At 37.7% G+C, this 20,787-nt stretch overlaps 1 protein-coding gene across 1 annotated transcript in view; it reads right to left on the bottom strand.

Moving 5' to 3' along the window:
• Positions 1-19,903, bottom strand: part of cntn3a.1 (contactin 3a, tandem duplicate 1) — a gene marked incomplete at its 5' end in the record, with an annotated part of 53,916 nt that extends 34,013 nt beyond the window's left edge. The window contains 6 exons of the mRNA XM_056241481.1: positions 256-440; positions 1,064-1,166; positions 1,797-2,000; positions 4,784-4,879; positions 15,713-15,888; positions 19,771-19,903. Coding sequence (XP_056097456.1) covers positions 256-440; positions 1,064-1,166; positions 1,797-2,000; positions 4,784-4,879; positions 15,713-15,888; positions 19,771-19,903 — 897 coding nt within the window. The remainder of the gene's footprint in view (positions 1-255; positions 441-1,063; positions 1,167-1,796; positions 2,001-4,783; positions 4,880-15,712; positions 15,889-19,770) is intronic.
• Between the last annotated feature and the right edge of the window lie 884 nt (positions 19,904-20,787).

The following is a 20,787-nucleotide window of genomic DNA, read 5'->3' as shown; positions in this document are numbered from 1 at the left end:
AGTAGTAACCAGCGATGATCACCACTCTCTAAAAATGAGAAATGTACTAAAATAACTCAAACTAAATAAACTACAATAGTATATCAATCATACTAAAATTACAACGGCTTGAACCTTCTGCTAAATATCTTCTTTTGTGTTCCATGTAAGAAAAAAAAGAAAAGTCATACAGGTTTGGATGCTTTTCAAATATGGCTGAATTGTTCCTACAAAAAAAGTTACATTTATTTCATCCCTGAAATAATTCTGCCCTACCATAGAAGGAGAGCCGCCCCTTGACTGTGTTTTTGCCTCTGGAGTTCTCAGCCATGCATTCATATGGCCCTGCGTCTTCCTGTTGGAAATAAGGGATCTCCAGCACTCCACTGGATTTGCTAATGTCCACTTTTCTGGGAAAAGGAACTCCGTCTGGTCTTTTCCAGCTGATAGCAGGCACTGGACTGAAAGCCAAAGGTAAAGTGTATTGATTAAAATCACCATGAAATCAAAATGGAGAGTGTGGCGAGCAGGACGAGGCCGAGGGCCGTGAGTCATCAGCAATCACGCCACCGGCCTCTCTCACGGCCCTCCGCCTCGTCCTGCTCGCCACAGACATTTCTTATTTTTTATGGAACATTGCAGTATTTATTATAAATGATTTCATCATTATTTATTTTTTAATTGTACCCTTGTAATCTTTAATCAAAATAACTTCCCCCTCCCTCTTGCAGCTCATCTCTTCTCTTCTCTGATGACGTGTATACTGGTTGTGAGGGCGGGACAAACTGTCACTCACATGAGATCCACCAACAGCAAAGCACAACCATCCAACCAGTCCCAATAGACAAAATCAAGTCCCGCCCTAAATTTTTTTCTAGTTCGAGAAGTCGTTTCACGGGGTTATATGTCAAAATAGGGAAGAAAAGACTATCGCAACTTCAGGTTCATGACTTTAATGAGGTATGTTTTAATTTAAATAATATTTACTATAATAATATGAACAGCGTTGATGTCAGTAAACTGTTCTTTGCATATGATATTATGTAAGTAGGCTATAGACTAGAGTATCAACTGTAATATTTACTTTCCCAAGGCGAAGCACTCCAGTTTTACAGTCAACCCCTTGGCAACAGCCAAGACTTCAGGAAATTGGACCTCAATTTTTGGCTCATATTCTCCCATAATGCCTGAAACAGAAAAAGAGTGATCATTCAATTCGTCTTTATTCCACAAGGTGGCAATGTCTGACACACAATGATGAAGTGACGTTTCACTCATAGTTACGGCAGGCAGAAAACAAAAGAATAGGAAGCATCATCAGCAAAACTTGAAATGGCTCAGTGATTTACTGCAGAGCAAGTGCTGATTCTAAATGCAATCAAATATTAGTGTCACTGTCACTTGATGGTGGATCTGGTGAAGAAGCTGTCAGCGATCAAAATATTGATTTTGAAGATGTTGAAAATGATAGTTTTGAGAATATGTTTGAGATTGTGAATATGAGCCAGATGCTGAATGTACTGGGAAATGAGCTCTGATGAGGACAGTGATGATGGCATAAAACATCTGCTCAAACTGAACCCTTCCAAGCTCCAAAAGGTAACAAAATATGCTTTATTTTATTCTTCTGTATTAATTGTTACTCTAATTTCAGAAGAGTTTATTATCTCAACAGGCAGCTATCCATTTAGATATAGATCCGGGTTGCTAAAGACCCGAATATGCAATAATTATTGGTAAAACATTGATGCATTTAAAGGTTAAAACCACAAATGAGTCATTTTGTATGAGCTGAATACATGTAGTAAGACCATCACCATCACTGCGGAGTATAAGTGGCGTGGGAGGTCCCTGCACTCTGCTCTGGGTCACAGTGTTAGTCACGACACAAGTGTAGTTTCCCACATCTGACGGCTCCACTTTAGCGATGTAGAGGTTGCCTGTTTTCTGTGACACAAAGCGCCGCGTGTCCTGCTTCACAAATGAGGGATATTCGTTGAAGATCCAAGAAAAGGTCAACTCTGTAGGAAAGACAAGAGGTGAAACTAGCTGTACTGCACCACATTGCTTGGTTTCAAAATTTAGAGAATTTAATGTCAATCCATTTCAGAAACCCTGCGATGTGAGTAGACACAATCCTGACTGATAACACTATGTGAAATGCAGTGCTTGGACATTTGGCAACACTATTGAGTGATAGCTCAAACGAATCAAATGGAATCATTGAAATGAACCATCCTTACAAACTGATTTACTAAAATGAATCAGACTCAGACTCAATGCTACTTGACAGAGATCTAGAAAATGATATCAGATAATTTTCTTAGCTCATCTGTACAGAATACAATGGGACCTCATTTGGTAACACTTTCAGGTTTTATTTGTTAACATTGGATAACTACATTAGTTAAAGCATTTATCAATCTTAGTTAATAGTAATTTCAACATTTATTATTGAGATTACTGTAAAATCTGTTAATATTATTGAATGGACCTGAGCTAACAGTTGTATTTTTATTACCCAACATTAACTGTAACAAATATGTTGCTCATTGTTAGTTAGATCTCATCTAATCAGATCTTATTGTAAAGTCTACCAGACAGTAAATCTAACTTAACTAGTAAGATTTGCCAGTGTTTTGCCAATCCAAGTATGAAAAATCTTCATAATCTATTTATTAAATAAAGAAAATTGTCATTGCAAACACAAGAAATATTCTTCATTTCAAGAAATTAAATAATATACAAATCACATATAATTGTCTTCCTTTTCTCGTGTAATTCACACAGCCTGGATAAAAGGGGTCCATCCATCCATCCATCCATCCATCCATCCATCCATTCATCCATCCAAAAGTCAACTTTTATCACGATTGCAATTACATATTTGTGGGGAAACAATATTTAAAGTAATTTACAATGAAGGCTCAATAACTTCGTATATTTCAAAATATAAATAAAATGAGAAAAAGTCTACCAGTACAAAAGTGTCTGAGCTTTGCCAAAAAGAACTCCGGTTATGTCCTTTGTTTTACCCCTTATGGATCCACATAAACAAAAAGTGATTTCAGCCTTCTGTCAGTTTTAAAAGGTCTGGCTCCATTAAAGCAATAAGTTCTGAAGTGTTCTGCCCAAGACTAAACACAGTAATCAAGACAGCTGGGGACAGACAAACGCAACACTAATGCAGCTGTGCTAACTACTTTTCATCTCAGATAAAGCTTTCTGATGAGAAGTGAGTATTCGAAGATAGACCAAAACATGTTGTCTGTTTTTAATATGTTGGAAACATTACTATACATTTGACAGCTTAAATACTTATAGGGAAATGACACTGCTAATAATTTGTCTAAATTGTCAGCAAATAAACATTGTTTTACACATCAATGTAGTAACCTTTGCTGTTTGTACTTTTGAAAGTGCCCTGTTTTTATTAAGTTCATTGCGAGTTCAACATGTTCTGTGGCCACCTATTGTGTTAATGGCAAAGAGCAAAAAGTTTGCCTAGCATAACATTTTCACAGTAGTGTGCCACTTAAGGGCAGTAAATCAAGGGGAGGTAATATGTGTTTATGCTATTGGGCAGTATGAAAAGCCTTTATGCTGTTGAAAAGCCTTTATGCTGTGAGCTACAGTAATTACGGTGGACTCTAATTGCTGGTGGGGGGGGGGGGGAATGTTAGGAACAAACAGTAGGAACTGCATTGAGTCTCTCTGCTCACATCTTGCTAACAGGTAACATCTGCATGTATAACTCTAAGGCCCCGTTTTCGAAAACCTTTTGCTACGTTTGCACCTCCCGTCCACACTAAAACGGCAAAAACGGAGACCCAAAACGGAGAAGTTTAGAAGTAGTAGAGGCTCACGCTCGGCTCTATGATTGGGTGTCATCAGTCATGGCGTATATCTTTGCTAGCAGCTGTTGTACAAGTAAATTCTGCATTTTATAACGCTATAACTGCCTATACATGCGCCGGAGTCAAGCTATTATTCGAGCGATCTGTGACAATTCCCGTGTGCAGCGGCGGCGTTGACCGTACATGGAGCGTCGGTTTGGGGTTAACCCAGAGCATGGTGGGACAATTTTATCATTGAAGTTGTGTTTACACCGGCACGCGCATGCCCAGTGTTGGTGAATGGTCACGTGATCCGCGTTTTCAGTCGTTTTAATGTGGACGGAGATCAATTCTAATACGCAGCTAAAATGCTGGTGTGGACGGAGATCGTATTCGTTTTAATTATCCGTTTCTAAACTAAAACGCAGTAGTGTGGATGGGGCCTAAATGTGTGACATTTGAACACTCACGTGAGGTACAACATATTGTAAACCATAATCCAAAGTGCAGGATGAGAATATTATTAAACATTAAATCGTCATTCATCTTTTTTGTTCTATATTGGCAGGCATTTAGTATTACTGTAAGCAAAAGTTTGTCTCATTTTCTATCATCAAACATAATTATATCATGCATGTGAGGGGTAATGTACAGTCAGTCAGTGTCATTGTCATAAACCATAAACCATTGTCATAAACCATTGTCATAAAGGAAAGGACCACAGAGTGATTCAAGGGACATGAAAATTGTATTACAGTATCACACCTATGTAGAAAATTGGTTGCCAGTTTAGTGGTCATTCAAGGAAAATATTAGACTTAAGAATCCTGCAACTCACTAATCAGAATCCAGTATTCCAGAGAGCATAATACATTTTGTCATTACATTTACCATGTCTATCCGGTTTTCTCGATATCCATTGAAAAACCCAAACCAGTCAGCCAGTAATAGACAATAAAACGCCTCACCTCCCATATGTGCTGGCGGCCCACAGAGAAGAACCACACCTTGCCCTTCTCTGACACTCACTGGACTTCTCCTCTGGGTTTTAAACTCATCCAGATCTATTAGAAAAACACAGGTCAGACAGAAACGACGGAAATAAGCAATAATGGTAATATATAAAAATGTAATAGTCACAATTTAAACCTAACCCCACTGCAAAAAAAAAAAAAAGTTTACTTAACTTAAAAAAGTGTGGAAACCTGTTGTCTTAAAATTATTAAGTAAATAAACTTCATGCTTAATCGAAAAAAATAAGTAATGTGGAATTGTCAAGTTCACACAACTTGTTTTTTTCAATTAAGCATTAAGTTTACTTAATATTTTATGTAACTTGTAATAATGCATGTAATTTTAAGGCAACGGGTTTAGTAAAAAAAAAATTAAGTGAACTGAACACTTTTTACAGTGAATGACTTGTCTGACAGTAGTCTTTACTTAAATAACAATTGTATTTGCTGTATTTAACATTGTATATTATTTTAAACAAATAGGAAATCATAAAGTTTGGAATCTACTTTCCACAAAAATAGTTCCCCCAAAAAATGAACTTTCCCTCATAATGTTATAGACTTTATTTATTTTAAGGAACACAAAAGGAGATGTTAAAGGATTAGTTCACTTTAAAAAAAACTTTTGCTGATAATTTACTCACCCCCATGTCATCCAAGATGTCCATGTCTTTCTTTCTTCAGTCGAAAAGAAATTAAGGATGAACGAATCTTTTTTCGAGTCATTTGATTCATTTAACAAACAAAATGAACGAATTGACTCGGAAAAAGATTCGTTCATTTTGATGAACGAGTTCGAACAGGAGAGTCACACAGAACAGAGCAAGGCGGGCATTTGAGCTTATAAAACTTAAACTTTGTTATTTATTTTTTAAATGAGCGATCGTTTCGCTTGATAAGACCCTTCTTCATCGTCTGGAATCGTTTAAAGCCCTTTGAACAGTTTGCAGTTTGCACTGAAACTGTCTTTTGGACCTTGAACCGTTTGGTGCCCAGTAAAGTGCATTATATGGAGAAAAATCCTGGAATGTTTTCATCAAAAACCTTAATTTCTTTTCGACTGAAGAAAGAAAGACATGGACATCTTGGATGACATGGGGGTGAGTAAATTATCAGCAAAAGTTTTTTTTTAAAGTGAACTACTCCTTTAAGTAGAATGTTCATGCTCCTCTTTCCCCCACAATGAATGTGAAAGATGATCAGCAGCTGTCAATCTTCAAACATGATAAAAAGTCTATATATGTACTGTAGCTTACACAACTGAAGCTAAATACTGATTAACGAGTTCGTTTGCCCATAAAATCTTTAAGATATTAGGTTAAACTTATTTGGCTTGCTGTCCGCTGGAGAGGGGCTCGATGAAGCAGCTTCAACTCGAGCTCTGATATACCCCCCAGTGGCTAAATGTAGGACCTGTTAATTAAAGGGCAAGGTACCTAAGATGAAGGTGGAGTTTGGGGAGGTGGAGGGATACTGGAACAGCTGATACTAGGGAGAGGTAAGCGGCTGCTTATATACTCTGTTTGTTGATTGAAAGATTGGATGGGCTCGCTCCTCCCTAATTTACGTTTAGGAACTTCATTAATTTAGTATAGCAGCTCTTAAATCTACATTTAAATGCCAATAATATCAAATGTCACCAGTTATTGCGTGTCTCAAAACTGATCAAGATGCACAAAACTTGAATGAGCAAATTGCACAAATGAACATGGTGTTACGTTACGTGGTGGTTATAAGCACGAGGAGACGAGGAATGCCAGGAAACAAGGGTTTTCATTAAAGAACACAGGAGAAACATCCATTCACCAACTACAAACAATAACCGACACTGAACACTGACAAGAGAGGAACTTAAATACACCGAGGAATGAAGAGAGAAACAAGACACAGCTGGGGCAAATGAACTCAACACAGGTGAATACACTGAAAACTAACGAAGAGCGGGAAAACCAGGACACAGGACTGAACCAAAAACACAATGCAGGGGGAAACACAGGACATACATGTCACATAACGCCCCCTCCAAAAAAGGCGCGTTCTCACGCCGTATAACTTCAATAGGGGTGGGCGTCCCGGAGGCTAACGAGGGCATGGCCAATCCGGAGCAGGAAGCCTCCAGGGCGGAGCTGGCAGTTCAGGGACCAGGGCGGAGAAGGATGTGCAGGTGGCCATGGCGGAGAGGACACTTCGGGTGGCCATGGCGGAGACGACCCTTCTTGGGGGGAGTGGCAGACTCAGGGACGTCCTCAGGGACAGAAGACTCAAGGACAGGTTCCAGGATCGGGACAGGATCCGGGCTGGACGGGACCAGCAGTGAAGAAGTTTCTGGGCTGGACGGGACCAGCGGCGAAGGCTCTGTGCTGGACGGGACCAGCGGCGAAGGCTCTGTGTGCTGGACGGGACCAGCGGCGAAGGCTCTGTGTGCTGGACGGGACCAGCGTCGAAGACTCTGTGCTGGACGGGACCAGCGGCGAAGGCTCTGTGTGCTGGACGGGACCAGCGGCGAAGGCTCTGTGTGCTGGACGGGACCAGCGTCGAAGACTCTGTGCTGGACGGGACCAGCGGCAAAGGCTCTGTGTGCTGGACGGGACCAGCGGCGAAGGCTCTGTGTGCTGGACGGGACCAGCGGCGAAGGCTCTGTGCTGGACGGGACCAGCGGCGAAGGCTCTGTGCTGGACGGGACCAGTGGCGAAGGCTCTGTGCTGGACGGGACCAGCGGCGAAGGCTCTGTGCTGGACGGGACCAGCGGCGAAGGCTCTGTGCTGGACGGGACCAGCGGCGAAGGCTCTGTGCTGGACGGGACCAGTGGCGAAGGCTCTGGGCTGGACGGGACCAGCGGCGAAGGCTCTGGGCTGGACGGGACCAGTGGTGAGGGCTCTGGGCTGGGCTCGACGGGACACACAAATGAACTCAACACAGGTGAATACACTGAAAACTAACGAAAAGCGGGAAAACTGGGACACAGGACTGAACCAAAAACACAATGCAGGGAGAAACACAGGACGTACATGTAACACATGGACTACTTTTATAATGCTTTATTGTCTTTTCTTTATTCAGCTTTTTTTTTTTGAGTCCATGGTCAACATCATTCACTTTCATTGTTTGATAAAGAGCAGCGTGAACATTGTGCCTAAATGATCCTTTTGTGTTGAACAGAATAAAGAGCATCGTATAGGTTTAGAATGAGTGCGAATGATTTTTCGTTTTTGTATAAATTATTAAACTGCAACAATACTTTTCTCCTTGATTGCTTTTAAAACCAACGAGGTTAAAAAAGAATGAAAAATAAACCAACAAATAAAATAATAAACTGCATACTTTCATGTGTGAATATCTTAAGCTTTTTTTTCTGTGAATGGAACAAAGAGATAATTGAAGTGGATGGAGGTTGTGTTTGCATCACCTGCACTGAATTGTGAGCGGGTAGTGTCTAGAGAACGACAAATTCAAACGGAATATGCATGAACAACACATCCACTCAAAACACAACAACCCCCCCCACGCCTCCGCGACCCAAACTATTTCGACACCATCCGCAAAGTAGGGGTTTGATCAGGCTTTAAAGCATGTCTCTGGTAAGAGAGGGAACTTTTTTGTGCTTCACACGCAAGTTCCACTGAACTACCCACATCGAGAAAAGTTTTCTTCCAGAATGTTCAGTCAACAAATTTTTCAGTTCACATAATATCTCATTACAGAGTCCTTACAAGACATTTCTATGAGGCCAGAATAAATAAACCGACAGCTCTCTGCTATACATATGCAATAAAATCATTCCACTCCTTCGGATACTGTACATATAAAGCATTCATCAAGAGAAAGACACACTCCACTGACTCTAATTGGCTTCTCGGTTATCAACTATACGTTGTGTTCTATTCATTGCTTTCGGCAAAGTAAACACCGTAAGCCCTTGTGAAGCTGCAGAGATTGAATACAGTATTGTATTGAAAGTAATGAATTTGTGACCTGTAAAAAGAAACGGTGAAGGGAAGTGCTTTTTCTAGCATCTCTATAATAATTCGATAATAATGAATTTGAGAAAACAAAGAGGTTAAATGTACCATTATATGCCTTCAACACTTCATTTATTTTAAAAGTACAACAAATTAGCACTAATTAAAAAACATATTTAACTGTAATGAAATCTAAACACTTTGCTTGCTTAAATAATTAAAATCAATGGTACACAGGCCAATGCTGCTGATGGGGTGTTTCTGCTGCAGTTATTGGGATAGGAAAGTGATTTTTTTTAAATCATCTAAGAAATGTGTATGTGAGATGAGAAGTTGTAACTTCAAAGTAAAACTAATTATATATACTGCAATAAAATAAGTCAATTTGGTAACCGTTTTTGGCCACTGGATGCCATTTTTTGGTTTATACATTCATAGTCATTTTTAAGAGCCATAATCTGCAGATTAAACCAGCACTGCCTTGGGCAGAATGAATAAGCAGCAGCAGAAGTATTTCTTTTGATTATTATTCAGGCATCTCATTCAATAGTACCCTGCACTACTCTTGTTAAAAAAAATCTAAATTTTTACTCTAAATAGACTTTGACTAAATTAGTTTCAAAGTAGAGAATAAGATTTAACATAAACTCAAAAACATTTAACTGCAATGACTCAGAGTTGTCTTTAAGAATCCAGGTGAAACAATTAACTGAACTGAAAGGTGATGTACTTTCAACAAGGCTGGGATTTAATATACTATGAGATGAAATACTAGCAATTTCTGAGTGTATGTTGGCAAAATGTCACACAAATTGACACCATTTCCAAATTAAATGTGGCTTTGTTCTTGGAGCCATACTGAAGGTTAGGCTTGCAAACAATATTTTGAAACAACCAGAATTTATATCTGCACCGAGAAGAAGCTTTAGTCCTTCATTTATTGTCCTCTGCTGTCTCCAGACACCAAAAATATATAGGGCTGAGTCCATGAACTATAGTGGACCACACAGGAGATTTTCTCTAGGGTAGCTGTGGAAATGCAGTGTAGCTTTATTGATTTAACACTGTAATGCTTTAGTGTAAAATTCATCAGTCCGAAAAGTTCTATTCTTCAAGTAAACATCTACCTTTAACATCCAGAGCAGTTAGCTAATGTAGAAACAGTCATTCTGACTCAACCACAATAGCCTTGCCTTTCCACCATAAACTCAAAATGATTTAAAAATGGTCCACAAAAGCATCTACAGTATCATAAAATCTTCCTCTTCTGAGTTTTTCCTCAAACCATTCTCAGGTTGTGAGAGAATCATCATGAATTATATATATATATATATATATATATATATATATATATATATATATATATATATATATATATATATATATGAATTATTTGAGTACTAGTGTGCCATAATAAAATATGCAGATACACACATATGTGCCTCAAATTATTAAGCACATTCACTAGGGAATCATCGGCTTGTGAAGCATTTTACAGCTTGCTAGCAACCATAGATACAGATTAGATACAGATGTCAAACCAAATGAAGCAGAAAAGCACAAAAGATCAACATGATTAAGTGAAGAAAGAATAAATGGCTACGCTGCACCAAGTGACAGAGTGCTTAAAATAACGAATCAAGCTAGCATTAATGGCTAGTGGATATTTGGAGCATAGGCAAAGTAAAAAATATACCTCACAATTTTACACATATTTTGAAATTTGTGTATATAGTGCTGCAGCACGCATGACGAGACGGAATAGGATCTCAGAATAGTATTTATTTAAACTTCATAACACTCAGGAACACACAGGGAAACGTTGGAGAAATCGCAAACCGCTAAACACATACGAGAATCGAAAAGGGATGAACATAACAGGGAGTATGCAAGACGAACATAATGACTGACAGGTGAAAATTATATGTAACCACAGAAACAAACGAGGAGATAATCAGTAACTAAGGAAACCGGAACTAAACAGGGGAGCTTTTCCCAAAAGCATCGTTGGCCAACTATAATCGCAGTTTCCATTGAACTCTATTGGTAATGACAGAATTTAAGACCATAGTTGGCTTTGGGAAACGCACCCCAGAGCAGGACAACAGGAACTTGTTTATAATCCAGCTGTGGATGGGGTGTCTTTGGAGGTGGAGCTGATGATGGGCAGGGACCAGGAGGAGCAGGTAGAGGGAGATACCATTGCTGAATCGATGGTGGGAGCAGATTGAGAACCCTAAATGCCCTGCACACATACTTCCCACTTATCTTTCTTTTTTTCCTTTTTGAAGGTGGTACAATGCCGTTCTGGCCTAATTTAACCTTTGGCAACAGCCCAAACTGTAAAGTCACTCTTTGGCAAAGTATCTGCTACTACTAATAAGTGTAACCTGACCTATTTTGTGGAATGATGGAATTATAAACCGAATGTGTATTTTGTTTGTTCTTTTTTTTTTCTTTTCTACAAAATACATACTATCTCATTCAAATACTGAGCGTTTCATGGATGAAATCCTTTTGTGACATGCTGGGTGGATTTTGTTCATGAAAGGTGTTTTCTGTTGTACACAAAATGAGATTCACTATTGTGGATGAAATTGAAGTAACTTCAGTTAGTTCTGGGTCTAGAATTTTGTGCACTGACTTTACTGTCCATTGCCATTCAGTGGCGTGCATAGACCCCTGCCCTAGCGGTCCCCCTCGGTCGAAATCGTATTCCAGGGGGCACTGCAATAACACAGAAAGGGCACTTTACTATTAGCGATTAAAGGGGCAGGGGCTCTAAAAAAGTAACCCAGGCAACTTAAATAAATCCATGGTTTCAAGTTAAAAATTCTAATTTATTAACTTAATTAAACATTTTAAGTTTCAAAAAGTATTATTGTTGAGTGCTGTTAATGTAAAACTGATGATCATTACATTAACTTAATATTGTGTGTAATTTAAACTCAAATTTCTGTGTTAATTTATTTTTGTTAAAAAATTAATTTGTAGTAACTTAATGAAATTGTCTTGATAACTTTGGAAATTGGGCAGTTGATTTCCAGTTACCAGCATGCTTTTCAAAGGACTGGATAAGGAGAATAAAGTGTTGAAATTAAGTGTTATTTTATTTGTTTTTAGTGAAAGGAAATACCTGCTCTTATGTTTGACATTTAAAAGAGTTTCTGATGTTGAAGATTTTACCATTGTGCCAAAGAGTAAAAAGTGTATGAAGGTAAACACTACATTGACTCTAAAAGCAAGGACTGAGCTAATGCCAGTGGCAAGTAATATTACTTGCCACTAATTACTTGTTCACATGTTAAACATTTAGAATGTGCTATAATAGCAGTGTATCTAACTCAAATAGATAAGATTAACTGGTTCCAGGACTACAACTCAAGTAGTTGGAGCAACTTATTTCTTTTGAGTAATCAACTTTAAAAATGTGTGTTCATGCTACAAATTAAGTCCCTTTAAGTCAATGTAGTTCGATGGTTTAATGTAATTTCAATAGAATTTGTCAAAACTCAAAAACATTTATGCAAACTGTTTTTAAGAGTGCAATGTGCCATCCTGAAACATTGTCACCAAAAGATTTGGTGCAATTCTGGCAACAACAGCTGGTGATTATTAACCATACATTTATCAGGATATTTGTAAGGTGTTCAGATGTGCTTAACTACTTTTTGTCTTCAATATAACTCAATCTCTCACATTTACACCATTATGTTATACTAAGAGTGAGGCGCAGAGGAAGGTCTCAGATCAGCCTCCCCTGATGCTTTACAGGCACTGGACAATAAGAGAGCGATCAATTTGGAAGACACAGCAGGTTAGGGGTCCAGGCAATTGAGAGAAAACATTGATAACACATAAAGCTTGAGGACCTGCATGTGTTCCACCTTCACTCCGCATATAATATAACAGAAGCCAGAGCCGTTTTAAAGATCACACTGGGTTTGACAGCAGGGAACAGGTCCCTGAACTCAGTCTCACATCCATCACAGGGCATCATTGCTACAGAAGAGCCAGCCATCAAAAAGAGAGAAGCACCAAGTTCACCTTGCCACCAGGGATCCAGCAGACATCACACAGAGAAAACAGGTAAACCAGGGCCATGAAACATCAGTTCTCATCAAGATCTCATCAGTCTATGATGTGGATCATAATGACTGAATGCTTTAAATTCCAGTACAATAAAACAAACTCTTGCTATGCTTACTGCTAATGAATCTTGTCAAATAATAATTTATTATTTAGAGTTTTACCAGGAACTACACTGTTCAAAAGTGTTGGCGTGTAAGGCCCTGTTCACACCTGGTATTAAAGGTATTGTAGGTAGAATTTTTTTTAAAAACTTTTTGCCAAATTTGTTTAAACTTTCTATATATATCAATGCATAATTAAAATGTAAGTACTCTGGAAAAGAGAGTATAAAAATCGAGTGTCTGTAGTCCTCTCAGGGCTGTAATAAACACAGCTACTTATCTCCATTCACTTCCACCCCCTCCATTCTGGGCTCCTTCCAAAACCACGCCCCCAAAACACATGAACGTGCGATGCCGACAGCTCACAGCTGGAGGACGCGCTTACTAGCGCCGAGCGGAGTGGAGCAGTGCATGTAGTGACATCATGTCAGACTCACATGTAATAAAATACCTAACTTTATCATTATGAATATAAACAACTAACATGGCTGTTAGTACTCACTATCAAGCTAGCATATCGATACTGTTAAAGTTTAAAATATATTGAGTTTGATTCGTTAACGAGCTAGTAACATAAAGCAAAGCTAAAAACAGGTTGCATTGATACACGTTTTCCCATTACAATCAGTTACACTGTGATGAAGGTGAATTTTGTGTAAGATTCATAACATATACGCCGTGTTTTGCATGTAATTGTGTCTCTTACTAGTCTCTTACCCTCCTCGAGTCAAACGAGTGCGCGCATGTGGGCAGCGCATGTAGCAGCGGGGGTGTTGCCATGGTTGCGAGAGAGTGACAGTCGCCTAAGCCAATCCTTTGTTTCGTCCCGGAAGGAAATAATGAGCTGTGTTTAGTGCAGATTAAACGGTCTAGAGTCACTCGATTTTTATACTCTTTTTATCAGAGTACTTACATTTTAATTATGCATTGATATATATAGAAAGTTTAAACAAATTTGGGAAAAAGTTTTTTAGACCAAAAACGACCTACCCAACCTTTAAGATGAGTTCTTGGTGGATCGGATCACAAGTGGATGATGACAGGTGAAAACTGGGTCTAAAATATTTTGAGCTTGTCCACTTTCGACCACATCCAGAGGTAGTCAAAAACACATTCGACCGGATTGCTTTTGTAATGTAAACGCTCATGTGGTCGAATGAAACCTACTCTCCGCCTACTGACCTAACGTGTAAACATTATAGGAAGTGCGCTAGCCAGATAGGATTTAAACGTTATCGACTCAAGACCCAAGTTTGGTTTAAAGACGAAAAACGTACCAATGTTCTCTCACCATTCCTGAATTCTAACACACACTCACCGCGTTCGGCATCGTCTTGCAGGTGTCAGATGTCTCAGATGTACAGTATCTTCTGTGACACAGACTACTGGTTCAATAAATGCTTTAACAATTCATTCTCAATGCAAACGTGAAGTCGTGATCAGAATGCTCATTATTTTTGTCAAGATCCTACACACTGTATATTGTACTTTGGATGTGCATGTGCATGCTTCATATGATCTACAGTATGTCACTGCATGTTGATGTCGGGCAAATCGGAGAAGTTCCACAAAGTCTTTTGTTTTAGTGCATAAACCCTTGTTTTAGAACAACAAGTCAGTAGGTGGTCTTTTTGCTTTGCCCAGGATGCATCAGGGTAGATTAACGTTTACTAGATATACTAATTCCAATGCGGTTACATACATTTTTTACTACCTCTGAATGTGGTTTGATTGATCTGTTCACAAAATGTTTAGAAAGTGTTTAGAAAGTTAGAACAATATGTTTAGCATTCATAAATGGTGTTACGATCCTCGGTATTTGTTTTGTGTGGGTTGTTGTTTTGTATATGTGTGCAGGGATTGGCTGCCGTTGGAGGAGCCTGATTGGTGGATCTACTGATGCGCCGCTTTAAAAGGGCGGTGCTAATCGGAGATATCGAGCTCATTCTGGCGTTGGCCTGGTGGCGTGAATAGCTCTGGATTCCTCCTCCCGTCGGCAGATCCCAAACCCTTCAGTTGATTATGTTTGTTTGTGATGGCTTAATTCAGTTCTGTTCTATGTTTTAGGAGCGTAGGGGTGTCCTGCCCTTTATTTTTGACTTTGTTTGTGACTTTATTTATAAGGAGTTAGGGAAGTTTCTTTGTAATTTTCTTTATTCCCCGATTAGGTAATTTATAAATGTTTGTTTAAAAGTTCTATTTTGTTTATTATTTTGGCCTTGGGGCACCCTGAAGCCATTGCTCCTTAATTCAATTACTTTTGCCACCTTAAATAAATGATACTTTTGTGGAACTTAGAGTTGTGTCTTTGGTGATCTGTCGGCTGGGGTTTCCTTTTTACCAACAACAAAAGTTCACGTCAAGCCCGTCCTTATCACACGGGTCATAACAATGGTTACTTTATCTCAGAAGATCAAGGAACATTTTTACCATAAGCTGCAGAGAAAGTGCTTTGTAATTCCATAAATGCAAACCCTCAGTTCATGGTTAATTTAAGTCATCATTAACAAGCCATTTTTATACGATATGGATCATGTGCCTTCCGCAGTGCTGCTCGCTATATTAACTCTGACTACATTCAGAGACCATGCTTTAGCTGCTCTAAGGTAAAATGTGTCTACAGTTCGCAAATCCACTAAAACCACCTCAAATGATGTGGAAAAGACTAACCAAGCATCATTGATGGAGTTTTTAGGTTTTTAGGAAGAGAAATGACTTAAACAGAGACTCACAAGCAATGTGAAGACTAGCTTCTCTGCTGAGAATGGTCCCGAAAGAGTTGGAGGCCAGACATTGGTAAATACCAGCATCCTCTTCCTTATTGAGCTGGCTGATTCGAAGGTTTCCTCCTGAGATGCTGTATCGAGAGCCAGGTTGAGGGGAAATGAAGCTGTCGTTCATTTTCCACCTATAAAACACAGGGGGAAGTTAGCAGAGAGTAAATGGAGAGTTTGGAGTATAGCTACTTGAAAATATGTTCCTCCTTATTCGAAGTAAAACATAGTGAGATATATTTGTTTGATATATTTAAAATATATATATATGGTACTTTACACAAACATAATCCAACATAGATCCTGAACCTTTTAAAAATGCTGAGTGAAAGGTAATATTGACTGTCCACCTCAAGCAGTGTTGTTATTTTTAGCTAAAACTAATACAATTATTGTTTATTGAAATAAAGCTGAAATAAACTAAAAAAATATTAAATGAAAACTAGAAGTATTTGCTTGAGAACTACTGAAATGAAATACATTTAAGAAGTGCTAAAATGACGAAAATTGAAATTAAAATAAAATAAAGGTCAACAGAAATTTAAAAACAATAAAACTAATAAAAATGACAAAATCACATAACATAATTACTAAAACTTAAACTAAAATTAAATTGAAGATTGAAAATAAGAACATAAAAGCTAATCCAAAATTTTAATAAAAATAACACCGACCTTTCAAGTCAAACTAGATATATGAGCCGATTTATTTTTTAGTCATGTTATTTTAAGTTTATTCAAGATGTTTGCAAGTTTTGAAACCCCAATTTTAAAACGCATAGTTTTTGATTTGTATGATTTTATCATTTTACAGAAAGAATTAAATAACTTTAAATAATAATCCTTTAATACTTTTAACATTTATTAATATGTTTTCATTATCAACATGAATCAAACATGAATAAAAAAGGAAAGAAAATTGAATTCATTTTGATCTATTTTAAAAAAAAGAAAGAAAAAGAAGTGCTCAGCATTCATGAACACAAAGTGACAAAAACACAAACAACAGCAAAGGCTGTTAAGTAGAAAGACGTGACTTTTACAACAGATCGATGGCCCAGTCCAGTCACACAGTAAGACATCAGAAACCACAAAACCCAAGAGACGCACATGAGTTCAGATCCACTGCAGCAAAAGCCTCATCTTTACGTCATCACGCAATTAATCAATAGAGTCAAGTAACGTAATCACTGAATTTCCTCATTAGTAAATCGTAATCACTGAAAAACAAAACAGACCTCTCTGTCAATGAAACATACAAATGAAAACAAATGAGTCTGCAGTGTGTATACCACAGCAAATTACGGCCATTTCAATTGAAGAAAACAGGAGAAAACAGAGAAGGGCACTATAGGGGCCATCTGGATGTAATGTGGACAAAGACATGATCCATGTCAATTACCTGTCTGAGTTTATGTGCAATGGAAATCAATACAACACAAAAAAAAACACAAAAAAAAGCAAAAAAACATGAGGTCACGTTTCCCCCCACACACACTAAAGGTCACGTCTACGACCTTTCCATACTGATAGAAATCTGTGCCGTGCTGCACAAGTTAATGCATGGGACTTGGGAGATATATTTGCATGAACAGCTCACTGTTTGCTCTGCCTGTCACTCAAATTCAATGATGCACTTTAAGAGAAAAAAATAAAGGAATAAATTGGTTCAGCTGAACGGAATTCTTTCAGGGACTATATGCTCTAGACATATTATATTCTGAATACATTGAGAATGTTTTCCAGACTACTGAGGAGGGTGAATGCCCAAATAGTGCAGTTAGAAACATTCCACTCTTTTCAGCAGAAAAAATATTCAAATTTATCATTTATCAGCTGAACAGACGTACAAAAATCCAAGGACAGACTGTTTCAAAGTGTCTAGCATTTGAACACTTTAATTATTATTTTTACACTCCTTGTAGACAGATGTCAGGGCCTTAAAGTGGTGGATTTCCTTTGAAATGTTTTTTTAATTGTGTTATGTTGCGGGTCAATTTGACCCGTTTCGATTTTCAAGTTGTTGGAAATACTGGTTAACTTTTGCTTTTTTTCTTGATATTTTGTGACTTTTTCTCATTTATCATGATGAACATGCATGCAATGTTTCAACATCGTGATGTGTTTTGACATATACAAACAAAATTACTGTTACGTTCGTGATGTTCGCGGGTCAATTTGACCCTCATAGACAGCCATTCAAAAGCAACTGTACAAACACAAAATAAAAACATTTATTTTCTGTATGTAAGGGCACTTCAACTCCAGTTCTAACGTGCAAGTGCATCTAAAAGTGCTCTAACCCAAACCAACACACTTGAAAAAGCTAAAATCACAGTGTTTAGAATTATTTGCAAATTACAGATGAAAATCTTTGTCAGACACAGATAGTAAAATAAGCTCTCATTTCAATATTCAAGTAATCTAAAATACCTAGCTTTCACCCAAAACTTTTATGTAGGATTTTCAAAGGCAGCTTCACAGAGCCAAAAAATAAATAAAAAACATTTATTTGATGAATGATTTTGTTATGTTTGGTTTCTCACTTCCCTGTGAGTGAATAAATGAAACTAGGAAAATAGGTCTTAGGAAACTAGGGAAAGTTAACTTAGGAAAATGAAAAAATTTCATTAAACAGCAATTTTTTTTGTTCAGTTACGATGTTCAAAGCATAAAATGTAAAAAAAAAAAAAAAAAAAAAAAATATATGCAAAAAAATCAGTATACTGTTTATTTTCCAATTTTATCAAAACAAAACTGTTGTAAAAAATGTTTTAAAAACATTTTCATAAATCATATTTTCAGATATAATGTTTTTGTAATGTTTTACAAATGTTGATATTAAAAGTTTACAGTTTGTATCTAAATCTTTCTTGTTTTTCATAGTGTGATTTTTGAGGAATTGTATTGAATCCAATTAGGGTCAATTTGACCCGGTCCATAAAGGGTGTACACAGAATTCGAACAGAACACAAGGGTTAAATAACTGAACTTGAATATGCTAGTGATTTTAATGTAGGTCGTAAATATGTATATTTTCATATATATTCAGTCACGTGACCCTTCAGAAAGCATTCTAATATGATGATTTGATGCTCAAGAAACATTTCTTTCATTGAAAAATTCCTGCTTAATATTTTTTATTTTTTTTTATTTTTTTTATGGCATATTTCTTCAGGATGAATAGAAAGTTTGTAAAAATACATTACAATTGTCACTTTTGATCAACTTAATCTGTCCTTGCTAAATATAAGTATTAATTTCTTTCAACAACAACAAAAAACATGAATGCAAAGGTTACTTATATTAAAAGTTTGTGCCTGATGAGTTCCTGACTGGTCGATGCATTGTGCAGTTTGGTCATTTTTGAAACACCAATTTCAGCGTGCAGACATCCTTTTTCTTTGTTCATTTAGGTGACTTTTATGGTTATTGAGGAGAAACACAACATAAGCTGCCTGACTAGAGAAACATATAGGAACTGTGTCTTTGAGATTAAATTATACATACATTTAAAACAAGATTTAATTAAATTGAAAACAAAGCCGAAGAGATCAGGGGTCAAGCACAAGAACAAGAGGGTGTCAAAGAAAGAAAGCATCCATGGAAGAGAAGAAAATAGCTTTTCAAAGAGAAATGAAATCCAATTAGCGTTAAAATACATACAGTAAATAAAACAGAAAGGCTAAACCACCTGACACTAGTTCAGAGATGAGTCAAAGCAAGGACTGTAGCGACAATATAAAGGGTTCTCGGTAATAGCAGGAATGGAGAGCTCCACTCTTTGATAAAATAATGTGTCCTTGGCAGCCTGAAAAAGAGTTCCCTTCATGTTAGAAATATCCAACATGTGCTAAAGCGCTCAGGAAAACTTCCAAGGTCCCTACACTCGAACGCAAGCCTAGATTGAACAGGTTAATCAAGTATTTCGTGTCTTTGCCACTGACAAAAAATGATCAAATAAAGCTTGTCTTTGCTTTTTTTATACCAAAGTTCATCAGCATGCTGGGATCTCACCTGTAGGACGGGGACGGATGTCCCTGGGCTTCACAGCTGAAGGTGACCTCCCGGCTGGGCTCATTAAGATGGAGAGGGAATACAATACTTCCCGGCTGTTTGGTGAACACTGGCCTCAGAGGACCGCTGCCTTCTAAAGGTGAGGAGGAAAAGATCACAGTTACACGGCTAGTCAATGCTAAGTTTAGCTTAGCGTGCTTTTTAGAGCAAAGCTGTTCTGAAAGGTATCCATCTGTTCATTGGACGAAAGCCTAGCTGTCATTCAATAGGGCAGCATAAATTTGGCGACATCTTAAAAACACTTGAGATTATTGTTGGCAGGACGTTTCGTTCAAGATGCTAACATCGCAAACCCCCAAAAGAGCAAAACATAATGTTAAAATACAGAACTTTGAGCTTAAACGCTGTTGAGGCAGTACATTTCCTTACATACTGTACTGCTTTTCCACCACCTATGTTTAAAATTCATAGTCACAGAAAAAAAAAAAAAAGAGCTTATATACATTTTCAAGAAACACATGGTGAGCCACTAAGCTTTCTAATGCGATTTCCTCATACCAAAGACGCTAACTTGCAGGAAAGTAGCTTAATTGTGTGTATCGTGTAAACACTTAAAAGTCTGGAAATTGTGTGGTTTATTATTCTCCGTAATTACATGTTGATGGTTAGCGCAAACCACTTATCCTGTCTTATTAAGCACAAATGGCCTTCAGCAAGATGAGACATCCACCCAACAATGAGCAGGACGGAGAGTTTTTATGCGAGAGTGAATGCAATTTGCATAATCTAAAACTCATTTTATGCCGATTAACACAACATAGAGTCGAATGCTACTGCATTGTGTCCAAACCTCCACAAAACGTTTCCATGGTTTGTCTAAAAAAAATGTGATAAACTGAATTTTTGAGTATTTAAATGACATCTGCAATGAAACTATTCGTTGTGTCTTGCTGCATCTGCCGTTAGACTTTTGTGACCTTTCAAACATGTTATCCAGAGAAATTAGCTCATTTATTT

This window comes from Rhinichthys klamathensis, unplaced genomic scaffold (genome assembly GCF_029890125.1).
Source record: "Rhinichthys klamathensis goyatoka isolate OS25496 unplaced genomic scaffold, OSU_Roscu_1.1 h1tg000645l_1, whole genome shotgun sequence".
NCBI lineage: Eukaryota > Metazoa > Chordata > Actinopteri > Cypriniformes > Leuciscidae > Rhinichthys > Rhinichthys klamathensis.
Note: the sequence above shows the minus strand (reverse complement) of the source record. Positions and strands in the feature narration are given on the sequence as shown.